The 23,893-nt window shown below is 52.0% G+C and overlaps 1 protein-coding gene across 1 annotated transcript in view; it reads right to left on the bottom strand.

Moving 5' to 3' along the window:
* Window positions 1-17,656, bottom strand: part of Adcy1 (adenylate cyclase 1) — a 118,847-nt gene extending 101,191 nt beyond the window's left edge. Inside the window, exons 1-2 of the mRNA XM_021648237.2 lie at window positions 16,973-17,656; window positions 2,538-2,687 (exon numbers count right to left, since the gene is read on the bottom strand). Of these exons, the coding sequence (XP_021503912.1) occupies window positions 2,538-2,687; window positions 16,973-17,608 (786 nt within the window). The 5' untranslated portion in view covers window positions 17,609-17,656. The remainder of the gene's footprint in view (window positions 1-2,537; window positions 2,688-16,972) is intronic.
* Between the last annotated feature and the right edge of the window lie 6,237 nt (window positions 17,657-23,893).

Raw genomic sequence — 23,893 nt, 5'->3', positions numbered from 1 at the left:
AAATGTTAGGAAGTACTCTAGATCTAGAAGACTATTTGAAGAAAAAGCTTCTTAAAACACGATGTCTAAATACCAGTGGCAGAGACTGCTGGAGCAACGCACAGAGAGCAATTCACTCGGGGCACAACACGTGTGGTTACACCCAAGCCAACGTCAAGCCACAGCACAGAAGAGGAAGGCATACAGATGAAATTACAACTGTGTAGTTAAAGACTATGCATAAACACAAAACCCTTAGAAGTAAATGGCATTCAGCTGGGTTAAGGAGGTTGATGACATCACCAGATGGAAACTTCCTTCTTAAGAGCCCAAATTCCATAGGAACTGGACTCCCCCACCCCACCCCCACCTGCCTCCCTCATCCATAGTGCTGGGAACAGCCTTGTTCCCAGGGCTGCTACAAAACCAAGAAAGGTGATACTCAAGCAGCAAGGGCACACTAGCTTTCCACAGCCTCAGCCACAAGAGCTAAGACAGGAAAGCAGCCAAGGCGACCGCCAGTGGCTGAAGGGATGAAGAGTATGAATATTATCCAGCCACGGAAAAGAGCACAATCGTGTCATCTGCAAAATGAATGGAACTAGAGGACAGAAGGTCAAGGCAAGTAGACCAGCGCCAGAAGCCACAAGACTATATACTGTATGTCTGTTCTCTCTCATGCGTAGAAGATGAAACAAGCCAACACAAATGTAAAATAGTGATGGTCGGAGGATGGAAGGCGGGTTACAGATGAAGGTTGGGTAGGAAGTGCCGAGGCACAGGGAGGAGAAAGGAGTATGTCCCAGTGTGCCAGCATGTGGAATAACTGTTTCACAACCTACTGCATATTTTATGAAAGCCTAGCAGAAGGAGTGCAAGGGCTAGGATATAAAGAAATGGCCAGGAGAGAAATGCTAATTGTCTTGACTTGGTTAGCATCCTGCGTTTGCACACTGAAATACCACACCCGCACCTCTTAAATTAGCACACCCAATTAATACACATTAATCAAGATAAAATTAAATTATAGATGAATAAAAATAAAATTATCTCCATGGCCATGAGGAAAAATATGAAAGGAAAAGCTCTATGAAACAAGGTGATCAATACAATAGGCAGCGAAAGATAAGAGAGAAATGAAATCACACTTGAGTAGAGGATGTAGGAAAACACAGAACAGAAGATGAAAATGAGAGTCAACCAGAGAGAAACCATGAGCTCATTCAGAAACACACATAAGCGTGTCACGTTTAGAAACACATAATTATGGCCCACAGAAAAGCTGCTCCAGCCCTGAGGATACCAATAGGGAGACGACAAGAAGGTTTCCCAAAGATCCCCTCCTCATCCGTGTGCGGTAATAAAGCCAAGGGCAAGCCAGCATAGTGGTGCGTGACTACACTTTGGGGGACTGAGGCAAGAGGATCCAGAGTTCAAGGCTAGCTTGGGCTACAAAACAAGATCCTATATTAAAAAAAGAAAGAGCCACATTAAAGAACTTAGAAAATATCATGGAAATAGCACCACAATGATGACTCTAGAGGCCAGACTCTGGAGATGTCTGATTCACATGTTCACACATTCAGTACACAACACATACACATGTATACATGGACATGCACACATGCACACACAAATGCCTATACATGGATATGCACACAAACACATGTACATACACAGATATTCCCATAGTGCTGTGCGCATCCCTGTGTACAAATGCAAATGTATCCATATCCACATATGCATTCTCTCAGGCATGAACACGCCCATGCGTACAAACACCCCTCCACATGCTCATTAACACACACATGATCTAAATATACTTATGCAATTTGTTCTTCAATTAGATCCAACCTTTGCTATAAATACTAGATTCCATTACAGTGTCTAGACATGAGAAGAAATGTTTTGAAATTAACAGCTATAATAATACATGTTATTGATAAGAAGGTAAAAACAGTTGAGAAACTGATACTCTGCCCTGTAGTCTGACAACCACTTAGAGGTACATAGAGCGCCTGTGAGCCTCAAGCCAAAAGAAGATTCTGGATTCTTCTGGAAAAGGCACCCATGATGTACCAGGATTCACTCCTGGGTTTCCTTGAGTCACCCTTTCTTACCCAGTGGGCCCAGTTCCCTCCCTACATCAGACAAGGACACACGCGTGAGAAGCCACAGTGGGACGATGGGGTTGTTGGGGGGTAGGGTTCCCTCCTGGCCTATGTCATCTGCAGAATAGGGTGACAGTTACGGCGAAGGACGGTCCTCAGGCCAAGGTAGGTGAATGCCTGAGAGCGGGCTGTCAGGGCAGCTGCACATTTATGTTCAGCTGAGGGGTGCCACTACAGCTGCATCAGAAAGATGAGACACCCACATCCATCCACAGCTCACAAGCAGCTCAGCTCCTTCAGAGAAGCAAGCCCAGGCCGTCTGTGCGTCAGATTCCTCTCTCTTCCCCAGATACTGCCGCGAAACACTGAGTATTATGGCCTTGCCACGAAAGCACGGGCCGAGGGGCGGAGCTGACCGAAGGGCCACCCCGGACTGAGCACGCTGACCTGCTTCTCGTTCTCATCCTCCAGCCGCAGCCGGTCCTCGATGCAGCTTCGAGCCTGCAGGAAGGCTTTCCGCTGTGAGCGCTCCGTCAAGATCCGCACAAAGACGCCGTACATGTTCACTCCCACGAAGAGCAGGGCGTTGGCACCAAGCTGTAGGGAAAGCGGAAGAGCAGAGTGTAGGCTAGTCGGGCGCGGGAGGGCCGGGGCCACCGTGGAAGCACACAGAGGCTCTCCAATAACCGCTCGGCCCGCTCCACGCTCACAGCCACCCAGGGATGTCCAAGCCCAGCCCAGACCCACCCTGGAGCAGTGAAGGAGCCATGTGGGGCAGAAACACACCTTTGCCCACACAAGGGATGGCAATGTTACAGCCTGTCATGGGATTGAGGGGAGGCTCCATCTAGGCTGAATTTTACCCCCTCCCAATTTTATATGTTAAAACCTTGATCCTAGAAGACCTCAGAATATAGCTGTATTTAGAGGCAGGTTCTTAAAGGTAACAATTAAGGTAAAAACTGAGATCGTTAAGGTGAGCCCCAATCCAACCGGGACTGCAAAGACCAAAGCACAGAGGACTGTGAGAGGCCCCAGAGGAGCCAGCCCTGCCCCCACCTTCATTGTAGATCCCAGCCTCCAGCAGTGTGAGAAAACACATGTATGTTATATGAACCCCACCCCCACTCTGTGACACTCTCTTATGACGGTCCCACCAAAACAACACACCTACAACATAAGAATGTGAAATGGCTGCGTTCAACTCTTCATGGAACGCTCTGGAAAGATTCAGAGGAGATAAGCTGACAAAAATGAAACTCGAGTAATTGATCTGAGCATAAAGTAAACTATAGCACAAGAAGAGCAGGCCCTGCTCCGTCAGCAACCCCTTCCACGGTGACAGGCAGGCTGAGGAGGGGCCTGCAGGGAGCCCAGACTCTTAGGCATTCTCTGAAAGCCTGATGGACACTGTGTTTGGTTAGATAGAATCTCAGGAATATAGCTCTTGGCCCGGACCTAGCTCTAATCCGTAAGACTACACACAAAATGGCAATGGACAAAGAACTCAGCTCAGACCCCAGACATCAGCCCTGAGCACTTCCCTCCGAATGTCTCTCTTCCGCTGGCCTGCCCCAGTGCCTAGAAGACCACAGGACCAGAGCTGGACAGAGGTATTCATCATGAATCAGAGGGGCATTAGCAACCCCCACAGCAGGGGTGGCCGACCCAAGGAAATGCAGGCCTGTCAGCTGCCAGGGCATAAAAGTTCTGTCTGATTAATGCAGCATTTCTACCTCTGCATGAGGGAGGAGGAGGAAGATGCAGTCTTCAAACGATATTGTTCCTCACAGATTACCCTCAAGGACCAGACGTGGCTGTGCCACACTCTACGCCCAGAGAACAAGGGCAGAAGATAGATCCAGTGTCTCCTAACAGCTGCTAGAAAGACGGCCTGACCAGGGGTAGTTACAGCAGAAAGGAGTGGGCCTGAGACAGCTATGGGACAAAAACTACCAGCCTCTGTCACTCCTGAATGCTGACCTGGGAACAGGTGGGATATCCAGCATGGAACACCACAGGGGACAGATCTGGGCAGCAGAGAAGGATCTGGGTACCTTCAAACTCAGGTTATGTGAGATGACCTCTTTTAAAGTAAATTAAAATGAGGACCAGAACTGGGGACTCTCCTTAAAACATCCAGGTCTCAAGAGTGACCTTAACCTTGACTTGATGTGCAAGCACAGGCAGGCCTGATGGTGGTTGTTTCTTTCGAATGGCTTTACTAATGGAAACCAGAGCACACACCCAAGCGATGGAGGCAGCTGTTAATTTAGAGCCGTGCCGCAGCGATCTTCCAGTGGGTTGCACCAAATAAGGTAACAGTGAGACTGCAACCAGACAAGTTCTTGTATTTGCTCTTGCAGTCATCCTCGAGTTACTTACACCCCATGCTTTGTCACCAAACACCAAATCCCTTCCGTCTTGGTGCCTCTAACTCCACGAATTCCATCTGTCATAAGGAAAGTTTTGTATTCCAAAGTCGTAAACCAGTAGTGGTCATGTGTACTCTAGAAACATATTAAAGAGAGCATCTCACTATGACCCTGACCTCAGCACCTGACCCTGAGAATCTCACTGTGACCCTGACATCATGGAACTCATGACGGTAGGTACACTCAAGCTCAACCCCATGGTGTGATACTTCCTCTTGGCACCTACTCATTCCCTGGGAGACCACTGCTGAGCGGAGCGGGCTATTCCAACAGTATCCCTGTGACTCTTCCCACTCACAAGAAGCCAGGCAAGTAACTCAACAAGAGGAAACACATCAACATCAGGGGACTGTTCAGGCCAGTGGGGTCCCAGAGACTGTGGGAAGGGACAAGCCACAGCTAAATGGTCAGATATGCACAGAGCACGCAAAGTCACATGACACAAACACCAAAACAACCAGCACCACCAGCTCTCCGAGAGGGCTGCAGAGCTCTGGAGAGCACCTGAGGGACACAATGGTATAGGATTCACTTCAGGAAAGGGCCAGGCCCGCTGTTTCTAAGGCTCACAAAACCCTGAGCAAGGCCTGCCACTGTCTGTCAAACTTTTCTTTTCTTTTCTTTTCTTTTCTTTTCCATCCCAAATGAAGTTTCCCCTCCCTTCTCTCCTCCCAGTTCCTGTCCCCAATGCCCCCACCCCAGTCCCATCCACTCCTCCTCTAGTTCTCTTCAGAAGAGCACAGGCCTCCCATGGATACCAACCAGCCATGCCATATCAAGTTGCAGTAGGATTAGGCACCTCCTCTCCTATTACAGCTGGATGAGGCAGCCCAGTAGGAGGAAAGGGTGCCAAAACAGAGTCAGACACAGCCCCTGCCCCCTCTGGTAGGAGTCCCACAGGAAGACAAACTACACAACTGTCTATCAAACCAATGAGTAAAACTGGAACCCCAGGCTCAACACTATAGAACATCTCTAGATCAGAGCACTGGGTAAGCAGAACATCAGGACCTTCAGCACACACTGGTTTGAACATGGTGGCCATTATAAAGAAGACCCCCTATGAGATGCTTGGGGTAACAGGGAGAGGACAGATAGCACAGTGTCACCCTCCCTTGCCCTCAACACAGGACAAGAGCCAGGGCTGAGGGTTGAGAAACCAGGCAGGTGGGCCTGCAGGATAACAGCATCTCTCAGGATAATAAAGCCCACCAGGCACTAATGGGAGATCTGACCAGCCCCTGAACAGCAGGGGGTGTCTGCAATAGGTCAAGGCCAGAGGAGAGAGCCATGCTGAGCTGGTGAGCCCCAGGGAAGGGCAGCCGAGAGGCTGCCCCCACTCTCAGAAGGAACTGAAAAATCAGACAGATGCCACTCCTTAAAGTAAAAACTGCAGTTAAAGCCTCCCTTCTGAGATATGTCATCTTTTCTCCCATGACATCCAAGAACATGTGGGCTCAGACTAAGGGTGTATGAATGAGAGTGGAGGGGAGAGGCAAAAAGCAGCACATTCATTTGTCAGGGGAGCCTCATGCACTGCCCCTTCCTCCCTGAATGCATCGGAGCCCTTGACTGTAGAGTGGGAAGGCTGCGGGGCTGTATGGACAGGCTAGCTACACATCAACACTCAGCACAGGGCTATCCCTGGAGCCCCCTGGCTTCTCGGCATCAGAAGTGAGAAGCTCCCCTCCCCACGTCCACTAGCTAAAAATCTTCCAGCTCTAGGAGAGAAGTATACCCAAGTACACTTAGGACATCTGAAAGGATGTAGCACCAGTGAGGTCAAAATTCTACATGATGCTGTGCTTCTGTGAAGCACCAAGGGAAAGAGCTCAGTGGGTCAAAAAGCCTGCCCTCCATAGAGAAGATGAGTGGGGAAGGGCTTGTGGCAGGGAGTGACCCCTCTGGAAGACTAAGGGATGTCTGCTAAATGCCTCTCACCTGCTCAGGCCTAGCCCACCCAGCTGGCCCTGGAACCCCCTCCTCTTGGACAGTGCTACAGTTGCATTCAAATGACTGACACAAACTCACAGCCTGAGTTATTCATGGGGGTAGTGATTCTCAATTGTCCCTAGGAAGCCTTCTCAACTTTGGTCAAAGAGGCATCTGGACCTAACCAACACATTGCCCCATACATGAAACTGGCAATATGGCTGAGTACCTGCTCATAATGGTAAGAGGGAAATGGCTTAGGGTCATCGTGAGATTATCAGAGACAAAGAAGCCCAGGCTACTGAATCTTTGCAGTTCCCATCCCACCTCCACACTCCCTGAGGCATGTTGGTCTACCACTGCCTCTGCCCATGCTAGCCTTGTGGCAGTCTACACCCAAACACAGAGAAGCCAAGGCTTCTGGTCTCATTGTTTTCTCTCTGGCCTTCCACCCAGTCACATTCTTATCCTTTTAAATTAGCCTTTCCTGCTTTTCACTTTTACTTTTTTTTCCCCTTCTGATCCCTTCCAAGATTCTGAGTCTTTAATGTGGACTCCACACCTGTCTCAGAAGTGGATGTGCCAAGGAAGGGTACCATGCTTAAGGCCTCTCAACTATTCTCCTGTTTCCAAAAGCACCCATCTCTCCATACACACATGTACACTGCACATCAAATACAGTGATCGTGGTAATCTCACAGGCTGTCATGGGTATTCCTCAGGAACCCCAGCCAGCCAGGCGGAAGGTCGGTGCGTGGCACAGCAGAGCTAGCAGGGTCTGTGAGAACAGGGCCAGAACTAACAACGGCTCCACACTGTCCCTGTATCCCCAACTCACTCTGGGCCACTGACCCCATTCTTCAGACAGACACAACGAGGGCAAGGAGGAAGACAGGGTTTCCCAGCTACTGCAATGCGTGCACAATCAATCCCCTGCAGCGGCCCTCACCTGAATGATGCCCCAGCGATAGGGGCAGGCCCTTCATCTGGATCAGCGTCCACCCCGCAGAAATCAGAAGCAAATTAACCCCAAGGAGTCAGTCATCTCCCCCAGTAAGATGCAGGGCAGGCTGGTATCAGACCCCGAAGACAACGCTGCAAATAAGTTCAGAAGCAAGTTCTGGCTGGTCAAACAGAATTCAGAGAAGGAGGATCTCCCAGGGACTCAGAATCCCTCCAAGCCACACATGCTCAGATCCCAGGAAAGAAAGAGACCAGGGGCAGCATCTACCCATGCTCAAAATATCTCCAGAGCCAGTTCCTCAGCACAGGAAGGGGTTATGTCTTGGCAAAGGAGGAGCTGGGATTGTCCATGGAGAAACACGCTCGAGTCAGAGGCATCAGGATGAACCGTGTTCAGCTTAACTCAGAAACAGATGGGCTCAAATACAATATTTACAGGAATGTGCATGTTTGCGAATCTGTTAGCGCTGCCGACAGAAGCAAAGGTGCCCGAGGAACAACAGGAGTACCCAAAGCTCAGGCAGTAGTCTCTAGTGAGAACCTCTGAGGAAAACCAGGGTTCGGCCAGGTGTGGTGCTACACACCTGTAACCCCAGCATGCAGGAGACTGAGGCAGAGGGATCGTAATTCCAAGGTCGGCCCAGAACATGAGGTAGTCTGGAGCATCCTAATTGTCACAGAGTAAGGAAGACGAACATGTTGAAGGTCACACACAGAGAGAGAAGGGAGGATATGTCAAAGCACACAAGAGCACATGAAAGGCCTCCACTCGGCCATAGAAGGACCACAACGAGCAGCAAAACCAAGGGATACGGAGTTACAAGCCAAGTGTAAACAGTCATACTGACAGAAATCAATGGCTGAGTAAAACAGGATGGGAGACAGCAGATACTGGCAACATTCCCAGCCATCCATGGCTACCCTGAGCTCTGGGAGGTAAATTCCCCACCCCCCAAATAAGGAGAAGTAGAACCCCCTGCCCCCCCCCAAAGAGTGAAACAAGAACAAAGAAGACAGAAAAGAGTAACTCAAAGGGGAGGATGCTCGGCAACAGCCCTCAGCCAGACAAGACAGCAGCTTGGCAGTGACAAGCCACACCCACAGAGGTGAAGAGTTTGCAGTGGAAAGCCCAGGACCCCAAAGAGATGGAAAAAAAAAATCATCAGACCTGGATGGGTACTAGACAGATACTGGGAGGTCACACCTGGGAAAGCTCTGACCTTGACCACCCCCTTATCTCACCATTCTGAAGAAATGGCCTATTCCAACCTGACATCATTCCGGGAACCTGCCTCTTCCCCTCTATGCCACATACAGAGACAGGTGCCCCTGCCAAAGCCAGGAGCTGTGCCCCTACTCTTGCCCCTCCACCTCATCAATTCCTGTCCCCGAGGACTCTGGGCCTCCTACCTCTATCCACCCTCACCACCGGTAAAACCTATGCTGACTAGAACCACTCTCCCTACACCAGACTCCCCCCCCCATCCCAGCTGACATCTTATGCTCTGGAAAGAGCCTTACAACTTGAGTCTGCTAGAGGCTGACCTGGCCCTGGGCCACCTCTGTGTCCTGCCCCACCCCACCCCCATGCAGCATGCACAAATAAACACACAGTGGATGTCCTGTCGTGTGTGCAGCTCGCATTCTCCGGACTGCTCTCCTAGCTGCAGCCTTGACCTAGAGGCTTTTCTGACCCCTAGACAGGGTTGGGCGGCCCTCTATCATCCTGTATTTATCCTCAGACCTATTTACTATGCAAACCTGCCCACTGAATTTGCTCCAGCTTGGCAACCTGTGGTGTTCCGGGCTGCCCTGCGGCAAGTACCAAGCCTGGGCATCATTCAACCTGTTTGTGAGGGCACAAGAATACTGCAGGGTGTCCTCAGACAGCCCCAGCCACAAGGACAGAGCACAAGGCCTGTGCCGAGGAACCGTCTATCACTTTAGTTTATGGCATTTTTTGCCATTCCAGAGAAGGAACTGAACCCACACACTGCTCTCCACACAGCCCAAGGCAAGTCCACAGGCAGCCCTCACCTAGTACAGCCCCGCACAGGTGGGGGTGGGGGTCCATGTCAGTCTCCGGGCTCCTTCTGGGGCTCCTTAGCTAGACACCATCAGTCCCTGCCTGCGGGTGTCCACCAGGGCCTGTATGTCACGTTCTTCCAACCACGGCTGGAAGAAGCGTGGTTCTTTTTTTCAACAGCACACACAAGTGTGTTCTTAAATTAATGTAATTGATCGCTCACTCTCTGGTCCTGAATTAGTAACTGCTTTAGAATTAGCATCATTTGAAAGAGGACCAACAGAATGCTGATGCTGGAGGCAGTGGTGGCAATCTAGGAACCCAGGGTGCTGGTCTCTTACTTCTGGGCATGTCTGTGTTTCCACCATTAAAAATTAAAAAAAAATTTAAAAACTAGAATATGTGACCCCTCACAAGCTCCCAACTCATGAAGCTGTGGTCACAGGGGACCTCAGGAAGCATGGCCCTCGGTGTTTCCTGTTTAACTCTTCATGCCTCAATACCAACAGCATCAGGTCTTGGGTCCCCACATGGAAGCTGCACCTACCCACCCTCACAGTACCCCTCTCCCAGCAATGAGGGCCTCTCCTCCCAGATCACATGCACCATGTCCTCAGGTGGCAGGGGAGTCAAGACCTGCTGATACGAGGACACTGGCAAGAACACTGTGAATGAAAGGTGGGATGTAAGGGGTCAGATGTGAGGCCTTGGGTAGCTTGACAACCCAGGGCCAGTTCTCACCAAAAACAGAAGCTCGCCCGCACAGCTCCATCCACCGGCCCAGAGAACCAATAAATGGCAACACAGTGGCCATCTAAGCCTCCCAGAGAGGATGCTCAGGGGCACCAGGAGCCTCAGCCAATATCATTTCCATCTTGCCCCTCCCCTGCCCCTGGTACCTGTGTTGTCATTGAACCTCCAGCTTCTTTGGAGCCTGGACACCAGCAGAAGACACTATCTCTTATTAAGAGTTAAGATGGCTGCCTAAGCCCTCGGTTCTGATCTCTGGGTTAGACCCTGCCTGGCTCTTACTCCTCTGCGTTCTGGAAACACTTTGAAGTGTATACAAGTAAAGTGTTTTGTTTTTGTTTTTTTTCAACCAATGATTCCTAATACATGATCACTCAACCCCTCATACCAGCACTAGAGAAAACCACCATGGAGAAGAAGTTCAAGGAGCAAGTTTTCCTGCCCTTTTGAGGCTGTGTTGCTTCAGACGGCAACAAGTCGTTTTCCTGTGCACAGGGCACTGCTTAGGACATGACGCAGAGCGTACGAAGCATCCCTGCAATGATGCATCGCATGTGACCTCAATGAGGCATCCTCACGCCGGCGGATGCCCAGCGCACCTCCATGGTGACCAATCAGAAAGCTCATGGCGAATTTTTCCCTGCAGGAGATATATGTTCTAGAGTGGGCTGCCCCTGCTCCTAGTCCTCTTCCAGAGTCTCCTGAACTTGCCTCTGCCCTCTCACTCGGCCAAATGTACAGCTGATGTGATAGCTGCTTCTGGGGTTGCACAGTAATTTGAAGAATCCCACAGATGCCTCTTCCCCACCTTCCTGGGACGGGTTGCTGAGACCCTCTTGCTGCACAGGCAAGTGGACAGGGAGGCATCATATGGTAACAATTCTCATGGAAAGGCTGGGTGCCAGCCACAGGCTGGGGCCTCTCAACTTAGCTCTGCATCATGCAGGTGAGCAAGGAAGGGTGGACACCCTCCAAGGAATGAAAAAGTATACAGGCTTATGAAGAGCACAGAGCTCAAGGTCTTATTGCCGGGGAACAGCACTCAATGCACTGTGTGCGGCGTCAAGAGGCCAAGCAGACCATGGGGACTGCTGGTCTTGCTGGTCTAGTGCTGGCCTAGAACCACGATAAGATGCAGACAGCAGGAGGTGACCAGGTGTTTCCAACCCCGTCTTGGCCCTGCTGAGAGCTGGCCATGTTCCTTGGTCAGGATGTACGTGGCAAACCTCCTCACGTGGAGACCACCATGTGAGCAAAACTGTCCCTCCTATCTATCAGAAGCATCGTCGGGGCCCCAAGAAAGCAGAGAACAAAGCAGCAGGCGAGCAGGCACCACACACAGCATGTGACATGAGAGCAATCAGATGAGCCACAGCGCTAAGAATAGGGAGCTCCGGTGGGAAGCACTGGGGAGCCAGGCCAGCCACTCTGTGTGAGCACGACCCCAGGCTGAGGCCACTCCTGCAGGCTGGAGCATCTCTTTCAGAAACACCATACTATGCTTAGGGGCTGTTCTGCGTTCTTAGAGTAAAAGCAAACCCTGTGTTAGATCCACAGTGTGCTGCCGGTGCAGAGTTCCTCTGTGGAGCTCAGAGGCTGAAGCTCTGCGGCAGGAACACCAAGCCGCCCTGTCACACCACAGGTGCCACCCGATCCATCTTCTGGATGCTACCAACTCTTCTTCATATGCACATGTGCACACATAGGCACATACATGCACACACCAATCATGGGTATATGCACAGACACAAGGGTGCACACATACATGAATACACACGTGAGTGTGCACACACATGAAGGTGGCCAGATTGGGTTGACCTCCACAGTGCTGCACCCAGGGTCTCCTCAGTTCTGAACCCTGGGGTTCAGGCAGCATGGCTCGCTTTCTTCTTATTCTCAACTAAAGGCAGAGCAAGCACCCAACCTGGACATCAAAGCAGGCCCCGCCTTTCTACAGTCCAAGGGCAGATCACTCAGGGTCTACGTTGTCTCCAGTCTGGCCCAGACATCCACCCTCCTCCCGAGGCTGGTGCCTCAGCACAGCACATCGTAGGAGGGTGGGGCCTCTCATCATCAGACCACAGTAAGTCCCAGAACAACCGAGAAGAGGGCAGGGGAAGGCAGGAGGTTAAAAAGAACAGAGAGGGGCTACAGCCGTGAGTAGGAACGTTAGTGGGAAACATAGGATGCAAGCCCAGATTGGCTTGGGGTAAGCAGTGGGAGGTCCTGTTCCTGTCTTCACTGAGCGCTCAGAGACTCTGGACCTAGTCATTTTCCCTGGGGCACACCGGCCTTGCACAGACACACACAATCTCACGGACTCAGATAAGGTCTGAGCTTGGACTCCTTACTCCACAATTCAGACCCTGAAGTGACCCAAGGTCATGGAAATAGGGGTGCAGGACATAGGGATGCAAGATGTAGGGGTGCAGGAGGTACAGGTACAGGAGGTAGGCCTTAGTCAGTGATTCTGTGCACGTACCGCTGGGACACTGCCCAGGCCACTCCCCCTTGGGCCTATCTATATCTCCCCTCCTGGCTGATGCATCTACCCCAAAGAAAATGCACAAGTGTGCAGATGTTTGAGTGTCTGTGTGTGTGTGCAAGAGTATGTTCACTCCTGAATATCCTGTGTGCATGAACATGCTTCCTGCGTGCACAAGTGGACATGAGGCTCTAAATGTACATGAACATGCATGTACTCATGTATGACTAGAGGTGTGCAAGTATGAAAATGCTTGTGAGAGTATATAGTGGTGAGTACATACGAGTATCAAGTGTTCTGAGTGTGTGAATATGGCCTGACTTGTGCTTGCGCTTCCACGTGCATCCACCCAGTTGTAAATGTGACAGTGAGCGTGCATGCATGTGCATGTAGGTGTGTTTGTGTGGATTTGTGGGTGGGTGTATAAAATTGCAGGTGTGCCCACATGCAAACACTGTGTAAATGGGAGACCGTGGCAGGGCACACACATGAAGCATTTGTGTAGGGGCTTGCCATGGGAGTGGGCATGGCATTGTGCCTCTGAGTGGGCATACGTGCTTGCGTGTGAGGATGAGCAGAGGGGGGGCAGGTATGACTCACATCCCCAGACACAGTAAAGCAGTGTCCTACAGAGCGGGGGGGGGGGGGGATCCTTGCCTCACTCGGCCCCTGAGATGAAGACAAGAGGCCACAGCGGGGGGAACCCAGTCTCCCCAGGGTCCACCTGCTCTCTGCGTCCATAATGGGGCCTGGGCCCACTCCTTCCATCTCCTGCAGTGCACAAAGCCCCAGGCCACAGGGACACCATAGCCACCTGGCCATAACAGCCACACTCTGCTCATGCCATTGTAGTGGTAAAGAGCAGGTAGAGAACCCTGTCGCCTATATCCTAGTAGTGTCTTTATTGTTGTTGATTTTGTTTTATTTTTGGGTTTTTTTTTTTTTTTCGAGACCTGGTTTCTCTGTGTATCTCTGGCTGTTCTGGACTTGCTTTGTAGACCGGGCTGGCCTTGAACTCACAGATATCTGCCTCCGGAGTGTTGGAATTAAAGGCGTGTGCCACCACGCCCAGCTCTGGGAGTCTCTTTCAGTGTGTGATCTCAATATGTTGAAAGCACCTCACTCCTACCAATTCTAGTTCACAGAGATGGAGACAAACCAGCGGGTCCCTGGCTTCAAGCAGCTGACAAAGGTGACAACATCCGTGTCACTGATTCCAGACACTTGACAGGACAGGGAACCCCACCAGACGCAGTCCACACACGGTACCCAAAAAACACAACTGCCTGATGAAACTGTAGAATGAGTTACCACTCCCATTGACAGTGGGAGAAACTGAGGCACAGAGATCATCCTGTACCCCAGCATACAGGACTATGCTTGCCCCCTGAGGTCCTCGGGGACCACTTACTCACAAACCTACCTGCACCCGTCTAAGCCAGCACCTGAGCCACCCTACTCCTTACCCCTTACCCTGAGACATCAGGGATGTTACAGGAGTGAAAGTGCATCTGAAGCCATCGAGCGCCCCCAGAGGGTGGTGCTGACAGCTTTGGTGATAATCAGAAACAAGAGCACACATATTCCTTGACAGATCCTAATTTCCATCACAGGCAACCTATGGTTAAGATCCAGCAGAAGCTGAAATCCATTTCCTCCACCCTGATAGGCAGCCTAATTGAAAATGCACAATGTACACAAGTTCAATAGACCTGAGCTACTTCAAAGAGAAAAATAATAATAACTGATACAGACTCATCCGGGGCACAGAACAAGCATCCGAGGGCTATGAAGAACACTGGATACAGAAGGAAACCCAGAGCTGGTGGACGCAGCTGTCTCTTCTGCTCCAGCTTCAGGAAAGGCAGGGCAGGAGGGGACCATTGTGGGTAGGGGCCTTGAGCCAGTGGCTAGACTTGCCCAGGCCCACTTCTCCTAAGAATCCCCTCCCCTCAGCAGCATTCCAAGGAAATGACCTACTGTTCTACTACCCCTACTTCCTCAAGGCTCTCAGAACTTCTCTGAAGATGGACAGTGGTTCTGGAAGGGACCTGCTCCCCTGTACAGAGTAGGGTCTGAGCCCAAACCCCAGTACAAAGTGTTGGTTTGCTCTGAGCCTCTACTCTTATCAGGAAGCTAAGCTTGTAGGCCTGAGACTGGGGTGTGCACCCGACTCTGGATTTTCACAGGACTCGGCCCCACAGGAGCCCAACAGGCTCCCCAGAGACCTAATACCCTACGCCAGCATCCCCTGGGTAAGGGCAGGGGCCACCCTATAGGCTGCCGCCATTGCTCATTCTTTCAGATTCTTCTGCATGTCTGCCCCAAACCCTCCAGAGTAGTGCCTGCCTAGAATTTGGAGGTGAGGAGACAGTGCCATTGGCAGAGGTGACAGGGTCTGAGAAGAGGTGGCCGTGAGGTGCAGCAGACACACCAGCATTTCCAAACGCAAATGCCACCGTCTTCAGGCATCTCCAATACTAAGTGCCAGAGTTCACAGACAGCCTGCAGCAGGGCTGGGATTCTGTAGCAGGGAAGACATTTGGAATCCTGGGGACTACCAGCTTCCCTTCCCCACAGGTTTCCCTACCTCCATCCCCACTTACGTGTCAATACTGGAATACAAATATTGTAGAGGATGAAATGCTCTAGAAATGGCAGCAGATTTTCACTACATGCTTTGCTTATGGACCTTTTACCTTCACACCATCTCTGTGGGAAGCAGCATCTTCCCCTGGGAAGCAGGGCAGAGGCTAGGTTTCATGAAGGAAGGGTTTACATCAGAGTGGAGGCTAGGCACAGGGAGGCCTGGGTACCAGCTACCTAAGAATGCTTGTCTTCACAACGTGCTTCCTTCCCCACTGGAGTAACAAGGGCTCCTCTATCCCAGAGGGAGGGGCCCTGGCACCTTTGCAGACTCCTCCCTCTCTCCTTTTAAAGCTTTTCTCTAAAAGGAATGCCTAGAGGCTGTGTAGGGGGGAAAAATTACTAGTTTAAAAAAATAACAACACAGTCTTTTAAGGCACCTAGAGCACCCAACATGGGCCTGAGCCGATGCCTCTCTCTCCTCCTATAGTTCATGCCCAGCAACAGAACTGTCATCACGGCCCTTACCACCAAATATTGTTCTCTGCCATCAGAGTCTGGGTGTGAGTGTTCCTGTTCACCCTGTCATCAGCAGGTACAGCCGACTGACAGCTCTCTCTCTCTCTCTCTCTCTCTCTCTCTCTCTCACACACACACACACACACACACACACACACACACCAGTTATTCTCCTCCAGTTTGGATTCTGAATTCTAGGCCCAGCCCAGCCCCCTACAGCTTCCCATATGCTCCCACAAGCTACCTTTTTTCCTTAGATGGACTCCCCTCCTATCTGTCTCTCATCTCCCTCCCGCTGTTTCGTAGCTAGACCTAGAAATAAAACCCTCCCTCGGCTAGCTGCCGAGCCTAGGGCAGGATCAGTGTAGGGGAAGGTCCGAAACCGCTGGGAAGAGTCTCCTGGTCCACTTCCCACCTGCTTGGGCGCGGTAGCCTGGGAAAACAGGAACCTCCAGGGTCCAGGAGGAGCCTTCTCCGAGAGGAGTTGAGTCCTCTGCCCCTGTCCCCGTAGCCACCTCACCAGCCCAAGTTGAAAGAGACAAAGTTCGGGTTCTAGGGAGCCAGGGTCGGAGCTCCTGGGAGCAGAAGCTGTGGAGAGCAGACTGTGTGTGACCTTGGCAAACTCCTCTCCTTCGGGTTCACAGCAGGGCGGTTAGCTGGCAACAGTGGAGGGGTTTAAAGTCCTGTCCCTCCCATTAACTGCTCCCTCGGGTCCGCGGAATTGAGAAGCGAGCCCCAGATGCGCTCCAGGCGAGCTGGAGAGGAGCCCAGGGCTGTGTGCGCTCTGCCAGCGTAGAAGCCTGGCCTGGAGACCGCGCACCCTCCCACTTCTCAGTCCCTCCGAGAAGGTGGGTGCAACCCAGAGCGGTGGGTCAGGGCTGAGCCCCTCTTGGCCACACAACTACCGCCTGACCTTGGGCCTGTCACTACCCCACACACAGGTCTCGCGTCCCCACCCCAAAGAAGCTGTGGACTCTTATCTCAGAAGAAACCTCAGGTAGAGGGTGCTAACCCCGACTGCATCCCCAGCTTACTGAGTGACCTTGAATACCCGTCTCCCTCTCCAGAACCTCAGTTTCCCCTTCCCCACAGGAAGAAGAACATTAAACTCCTGACACCACCAGTCCCGCTGGCAGGTGTGTCTCCAACCCAATGGGGGTGGGGGGTGCCGCGTGGTGCCACTTACCGTCCTCCAGAGACGTGGGCGCTTGGCAGGGACCAAGGCGGCTGTGACCAGTAAGTGCGAGGCAGCCACCACCAGCCCGAAGCCGATAGCCAGTAGGCTGCGCACGGGCAGCAAGGCATAGGACACGAAGGTGACCAAAAGGAGTTGCCAAACCCCCTGCTCGGCGACCGCGGACCCCATTGCGCCTCCCGCAGAGCTCCTGGCGGGGCCGCCCAGCGCGAAGGGGCAGCAGAGTAGCGCAAAGGTGAGGCTGAAGAACAGCGCCAGCTGACCGACCTGCTGCAGCTGGGGCACCTGCAGGGATCGGACATTGGTGACCACAAACAGCGCCAGGAAGAGGATGCAGTGCACGGGGTGCGACCCCTTGGCGAGGCCGGGAGCTGGCCCCGGCTCGCCCAGCAGCTCGGCCAGTGCCAGGGCGCCCGCCAGCAGGCTGAGCACCGCCAGCGCCTTCAGCGTGGCCGCCTGCTCCAACCGCAACGTGTAGCCGCGGAACAGCGCCTCCAGCTCGGGGCACGCGAACTCTTCTCCACACGCCCGGAGCCCGCGCCGGCCGCCCGGCCCGGCCGCCCGCTCTGCGCCCCCGGGCTCGCCCGCGCCTCCGCCGCCGCCTTGGCCGCGCGGCGCCCCCGCCATCTCAGCGCCATGCAGCGGCCGCGGCCACGGGCGCGCCCCTCGCCGGCCCGGGGCGCCGGGGCGCGGGCGGCGGCGCCGGGGCGGGCGGGCGGCGGGCGGCTAGGCGCCGGGGCGCGGGGCGGGCGGAGTTGGGGCGCCGGCTGCCCAGCGCGCGCGCCCCGAGCGCGTCCCCTCCCGCCCGCCGCGCCTGCGCACTGGCGCCCGCCCGCGCCCCGGCAGTGGTCCTCCGCGGCTACCGCGCTGTGACAGGCGAGTCCCAGAAGCCCCGCTCCTGGGCGGACGGAGTCGGCCCCAAACTCAGCGTCCCGGGTCCTCGCATGCCCAAGGGGCCACGTGACCTTGGGCACCGCTCCTGCCTCTCCGAGCCTTGATTTCTCCACCTATGTGCAGTGAAGCCCACCCCACTACGAGTCTTCAGAGGCGTTTAAAAAAAATCAAAGCCGAAATTCCCAGTAGGAAGGAACATCCCTGCCAGATGTGTGTCCCCTCCCCAGACAGAGCCAGGTCACCCGAGAGGAGCCCGCACTCAGCTTTAGACTCAGTCAGTGCCCACCAAGAAGCCCGAGGAGGATCCCTGGTCATACATGCAGGGCGCTCTAAGTGGCAGGTTTGCCCACCGCCTGGGTGGGTGGTGGAGGCTCTGCCTGTTGACCTGAGCGGTAACAGAGCCCTGCAATGTCCAGGGAGGCTGGGTGCTGGGATGGGTGAGGGCTCAGAGGAGAGAGAAAACAGCCTGCTGTCTCCCTAAAATAGGAGCTGGCCATGCAAATGATGGCAAGATGTTTCCTTCCAGCCGAACAAGTGGCAGGGACAGGCCCTGGGCCGGCCGACGTCTGATGCTTACACCTAGTGACTCCATTCCTTAAGCAAAGAGACCCTTCAGAATTTCATATGGTGCTCAGGATGGCCTCCTGAGGCTGCTGCGTCAGTTCCCCTTTAGAGAGAGTCCAGAGGATCAGGAAAGAAGAAAGGATGCAAGGAGCCCTTGCCACCTCTGAATTCCACGGGTGCACCAGGAACTATGTCTCACAAAATTTTGCAGCCCGGACGCTGTTCCTCCTGCTAGAGGCCCTACTTCAATTTTTCAGTTTCAGTCCATCCTGCCCAGGCTTAACTCTGTTTTAGAAGACCCTGAGGATTCCCACAGTAAGAGCTACTGCCCTCCTATTCATCTAAGGCGCAAGGGTTAGAATTTGAGGTGCTCCTGTTTTCTCTGGAGTTAGCATTAGTTTGAGCCACGTGAACTTGTCGTTTTCATAAAACGTTCCCACTCAACATCTCCAATAGTCCACACTCAAGGTCTGCTGGAACCACTTGATAACCAGACAATCCCTGTTCTTGAGCAGACTCCCCAGCAAAACACCCCCAGTACCGCGCCTGCCTGGTCCCAGGCTGCCCCCAGGCTAATTGGTTTCACCCAGTCCCTCCCTGCTCCTTCCATGAAGGTTCACACCTACCGCTCTGCAGCACCTTTTCTGGTCATTTTTCTCTCTGTGTTCCTTTGGCTGAAACCCATGGAGAGCATCAGCTGATGCTGAGAAGATGTTCTGTGGCCTCATCTTTAGGGCACTGCCTTGAAAAAGCACCGTTGTCATCACCTGATTCCCAACAGTCTCTAAATACTATAAAGTCTGCAAGATTTCTCTCAAGTGTCCACGGCAGGCACAGAGTCTCAGATTACCTAGTGGTGTGTGGTTTTAGATCCTAATGGTTTTATTAAAGCACACCTGAAATGTATCCAAAACTGTTTAGACTGCATGAAAAGGAAAGGCAGATGGTGAAATCACTGAAATGCAAAGTTCATAAGTAAACTGTAGCCGCTTGCTTCTGTGCTGGGTCCCAGGTCTTCCCTCACTCGAGGCTTCTTTTTGACTTTTGGTTTTTTGTTTGGTTGATTGGTTTTGTTTTGTTTTGTTTTGTTTTGTTTTGTTTTGTTTTGTTTTTGGTGAGCCAGCAACAACTGCTTTCAAGAGAGCCTGGAGGAACCTATATGCCGGTTTGGAAAGAAGGTGGGTCATGGCATGACCCTTTGGCTCTCTGCCACAGCTACCCAACGTCTTATGTCTATCTGTTATACCTTATATAACATCTTGGAAAACAGCCTTTGTGACCTTTGTTTTGTTGGTGAAGAAGGAAGCAGAGGCTCAGAGCTGCTCAGCTGCTGTCTGAGTCTCGAGGTCTAGAGGGGGCATGAAGGTCCCCACTTCCAGGCCTGCTGAGAAACCTTAGAAGGCAGAAAAGTCCAAAATTGCTCTTATTGGCACAGACCTGTGCACTAATGTGTTGATGCTGTCACGCTATGTGGATGGTTTGCAGCCACAAACAGGAATGCTCTATGTAAAACAGTGGGTGCAGGGGTGTTATGCAACTCCAGTGTGGCTGGTGTCCTTATAAAAGGGGGAAACCTGAGTACGGATTCATACACAGAGAGAGCATCATGAGGGGCAGTGTCGCAAGCCAAGGATCTACTGGAGTGTCCAGGGAAGGACCTAGAACAAATCTTCCCCCACAGGAGTGCCTGCCACTCCAGAAGATGTCAACAATTAGAGGGACACCATACACAGGCATAGGTATGTGTAGATGTCTGAAAGCTCAGAATCTTGGTCACTTCCCAGTCATTACAGAATGTCTCTTCTCCCCTCCCCATTCTCTCTGTAATAAATAACTAAATCTAATTTTTAAACTCACAGGGCACTTTGAGCACTTTTGTCCAATGGATGGAGGCCAAGTCCAAACCCTTCTCTTCTGTACCTGTGGAAGAATGTCACTGGCCACCCTTGGCTTGTCACTCTTACAGAGCCTTCCTGTGTATTTTTGTATTGATGCCTCAAGACTGCACAGGACGGGATCACTCAGCTCATGCAGGATGGGCCTTGCCTGAAGCCTCAGCCCATATGACCCAGCCCCAGTTCATGCCTACCCCAGTAGGTCACAGGTCACCATGGCTAGAAGAGTGTGAATGCCTGAATCACACATTACTGAGCTAACATCAGCGCCACCTTTCCAGCTGTGTGTCTTTGAGCAAGCTACTCCTCCTGTCAGGATCTGACTGTGAATTGTGGATCGAAGGCCTAGAGAAAAATGTGGGAAGAGAGGGCCACAAACACACAGGTTGCCCTTCCTAGGCAGAAAACAAAGACCCTTTCCTTCCCCAAATCAATGCCCCTATATACACACAAGCAGGTGAGGGTCATTCAAACTCTTGATTCAGCCATCTAGACAGTGGTCCTAGTAGCCATAGAACTCATCTGGTCCTGCTTTCCTTTAATTGCAGTCAGAGATCAGCATTTAGAATAATGTGTACTGGAGTTTACTCCTACTCCATATTTGGAGACCACATTTCCCTGGGAACCTTTAGGGAAATTAGTGTCTACTTTAAATGCCTTTGAACCACTGCCAACATGAGCTCGGCCAGGAAAAAGGCTGCCAGCTCTGTGACTATAGGATGCTCAGTAAAGTTAATGTTGCCATGTTAATTTTTAAGTGATCAAATGCCCACATGAAGGTCTCAGAGTAGTGGAGCAATCAAAGTGTTTGACATGCTGGGCTCAATCCTTGAGCAAGCTGATCCCTGCTGTGGATCCAATATGGTTCCTCTTCGACAAAATTCATGTTGGGGCTTAATTAGTCCACGTAGCGGCATTCCGACACAGGCTGTAGTGGGAGGCGTATGGGTCATGGGGGGGGGAGTTTTCATGAGTGGACTGCAGGGGCAGTTAGTTGTTCTGCCTCCTGGCCCAGCCCCCAAGCACACACACTCATCCATCCCCTTGTCCACTTTCTGCCATGTGTGTATCAGCATGAGACCCTCTCCAGAAATGGAACAGAGTCTGGCATTGTGTTCTTAGATTCCCGGCTTTCAGAACTGTGAGCCAAATAACCCCATTTTCTTTATAAAGTCCTCATTCTTGGATATTCTGCTATAGCAACAGAAAAATGAGTAAGACCGGTCCTGGCTTGCTGCCTCAATCCCATTTCTCACTTCACCCCCACACACCCTACCCCACTCTCTCTCTCTTTCTCTCTCTCTCTCTCTCTTGCACACACACACACACACACACACACACACACACACACATCTCTGCCCTTTTCAGTGTTTCCTCTGTGCTCCCCTGGAGCATCGGGGCACAGGAAGGATTTCTACTTCACATGACAACCATCAGAAACCATCTCATTTCATGCATCTGTTTAGGACTCTTCCTTTCAAAAGGACAAAAAGCCTTAGTCTACCTTAATCCGAAACAGAGAAGGGCTGGCTCTTGTGGCCTAAGGTCTGGGATGGTCACTGCTGTCTCCATTCCAGAGCTACAGAGCCTAGAAACTGCTATAGATGGGGCTCCCACCACCACCTGCCAGGCCTGAACATGACCACGTGAGCAGGTGGGAGGTATGGGTTCTTGATTTTTGGCTCCTGGGTCTGGGGACAGTGTGCAGATAGCTGGAACTGAGAATCAAGTGTTCCAGCACCACAGGCTGCAGCTGCACGAGGAGGCGTGGCTAACAAGCAGCAGACATCAGTTAGCATGGCAGGCAGGATCTGAGCTCATTGACTCAGCCACTTCAAGCGTCAGCATCTTGTGATGCTCCCTGTGGCCCAGAGAGAGGGAAAATAGGTTGTTGGACAGTCAGGCTTATGTTGTGTCCTTAGCATATCCCTCGCGCTTGTCACCTATCCCATGAACTTTCCATGGGAGATGGGAACAGACACCTAGCCACAGACCAAAGAGACAACAGTCCCACACAAACTCTAGGTTGGTGAGCTTGTGGATTGATTGGGCTTACTTGCAGGAGCATGGGTGACCTCTCACTACACCACTGAAATGTCTCGCCCAGCATGGATGATGGCTTTCCCATAGCTGCGGTGGAAGGAGTCCACGATTCTGTTAACCTCCCACCCTGTCTACACCCAAGCACTGGACAGCTACATCAGAACTGTGTACAGATGGTAGGGAAGTGTGGAAGGGGGCGGTGAAGGGTCAGATGACGATCTAACGACCCTCTCCATTCCCTCCTTCTAGAAGGCAAATCTAGCGGGCTTTATCTTTAGGGTCTCTTGCAGGTAATCAGAGGACTAATAGGCTCACAGTGCTGTGCTCCACACTAGCCTAGGACCCACTGGTCACACCATCCCTAAGCAGTTTAAAATCATCATAGCTTAGGCATTTCCTTAGATTTCAGTCTTGTGAGTATCCCTATGTGCATGTAAACTTCACAAATGTGCATGGTTTTCATTGTTATTAAATACTACCAAAGAGCGCAGGAGAGAGCTAGAGGAGGTGAAGAGAATCTCCTTCTCCTCTGCAATGCCCTAAGACTTCACGTGCTGTGACTCCACAGGCCCACTGTGAAATCTCGCACAAGCTCCTCTGAGACCCCTCTGCTCTCCCATCTCCTTTTCAGACCAGCTGATGCCCGGCTTCTCGGCCATGCAGCGGCAACCTCAAGCTCTGCTATTATCAGTTCACAGTACTGTGGCCTGTCTGCCCCATCCTGCTCATGCCCTTGGAGAGAGACAGTGAGTCACTCCAAACACCTACACACACTAACTCAGATTTTCCTAAGGAAGGGCCATCTTTCTGAACATACAGCACACACCCCCCAAAGCCCAAAGCTAGCTCATCCAGATCCTGCATTTTCATTGCAATTTGTTTCCACTGAATTCAAAGGCAATTAGAGCCATGTGTACTGTGGACCTCAGATCTTCACCCCCCTTTTTTCTGAGAGTGAAGGCCAGATCCTTCATCGTAAGCATGGCGTGTGGTAAGCCCTCTGGAGCTCTTTGGCATATCCTGGGGGGGGAGGGGCGGGTACTCCCAGGGGCTTTGCTGGCTACTGTTTTCCAGGCCTGTCCTGATGTGTGACCTACAGCTTTCCCTCGGGATCACAACCTTCTGTCCTTGATCCAGATTACCTTAGGGATGACTGCCAACTTCATAAAAGGTGGTTAGTTTTTGCAGCATGACCTCATAGGGTATGTTTTCACAGAGCAATGGTGCAGGAAGGCACTAGACTATAGAACTGGAGAAGTGGCTGCCTCCAGGCTCTTCCCCTGCTGAATGAGGCCCGGAACATCTGCATCCAGACCTCAGCTGCCTTGCTTCCTTCCGTCACTGCCTGCCCTCTACATCATTCTCTGAAGAAGGCCAGTGTGTGGCAGTATTTGAAGTTTACTGGACAGGATAAGTGTTTTTTCCAGAAAAACAGAAGCCATAAGATATACGTACTGCCTTCGTGTGTGTGTGTGTGTGTGCGCACACACACACACACACACACACACACACACTG

Source organism: Meriones unguiculatus, chromosome 12, assembly GCF_030254825.1.
Source record: "Meriones unguiculatus strain TT.TT164.6M chromosome 12, Bangor_MerUng_6.1, whole genome shotgun sequence".
Taxonomy (NCBI): Eukaryota; Metazoa; Chordata; class Mammalia; order Rodentia; family Muridae; genus Meriones; species Meriones unguiculatus.
Note: the sequence above shows the minus strand (reverse complement) of the source record. Positions and strands in the feature narration are given on the sequence as shown.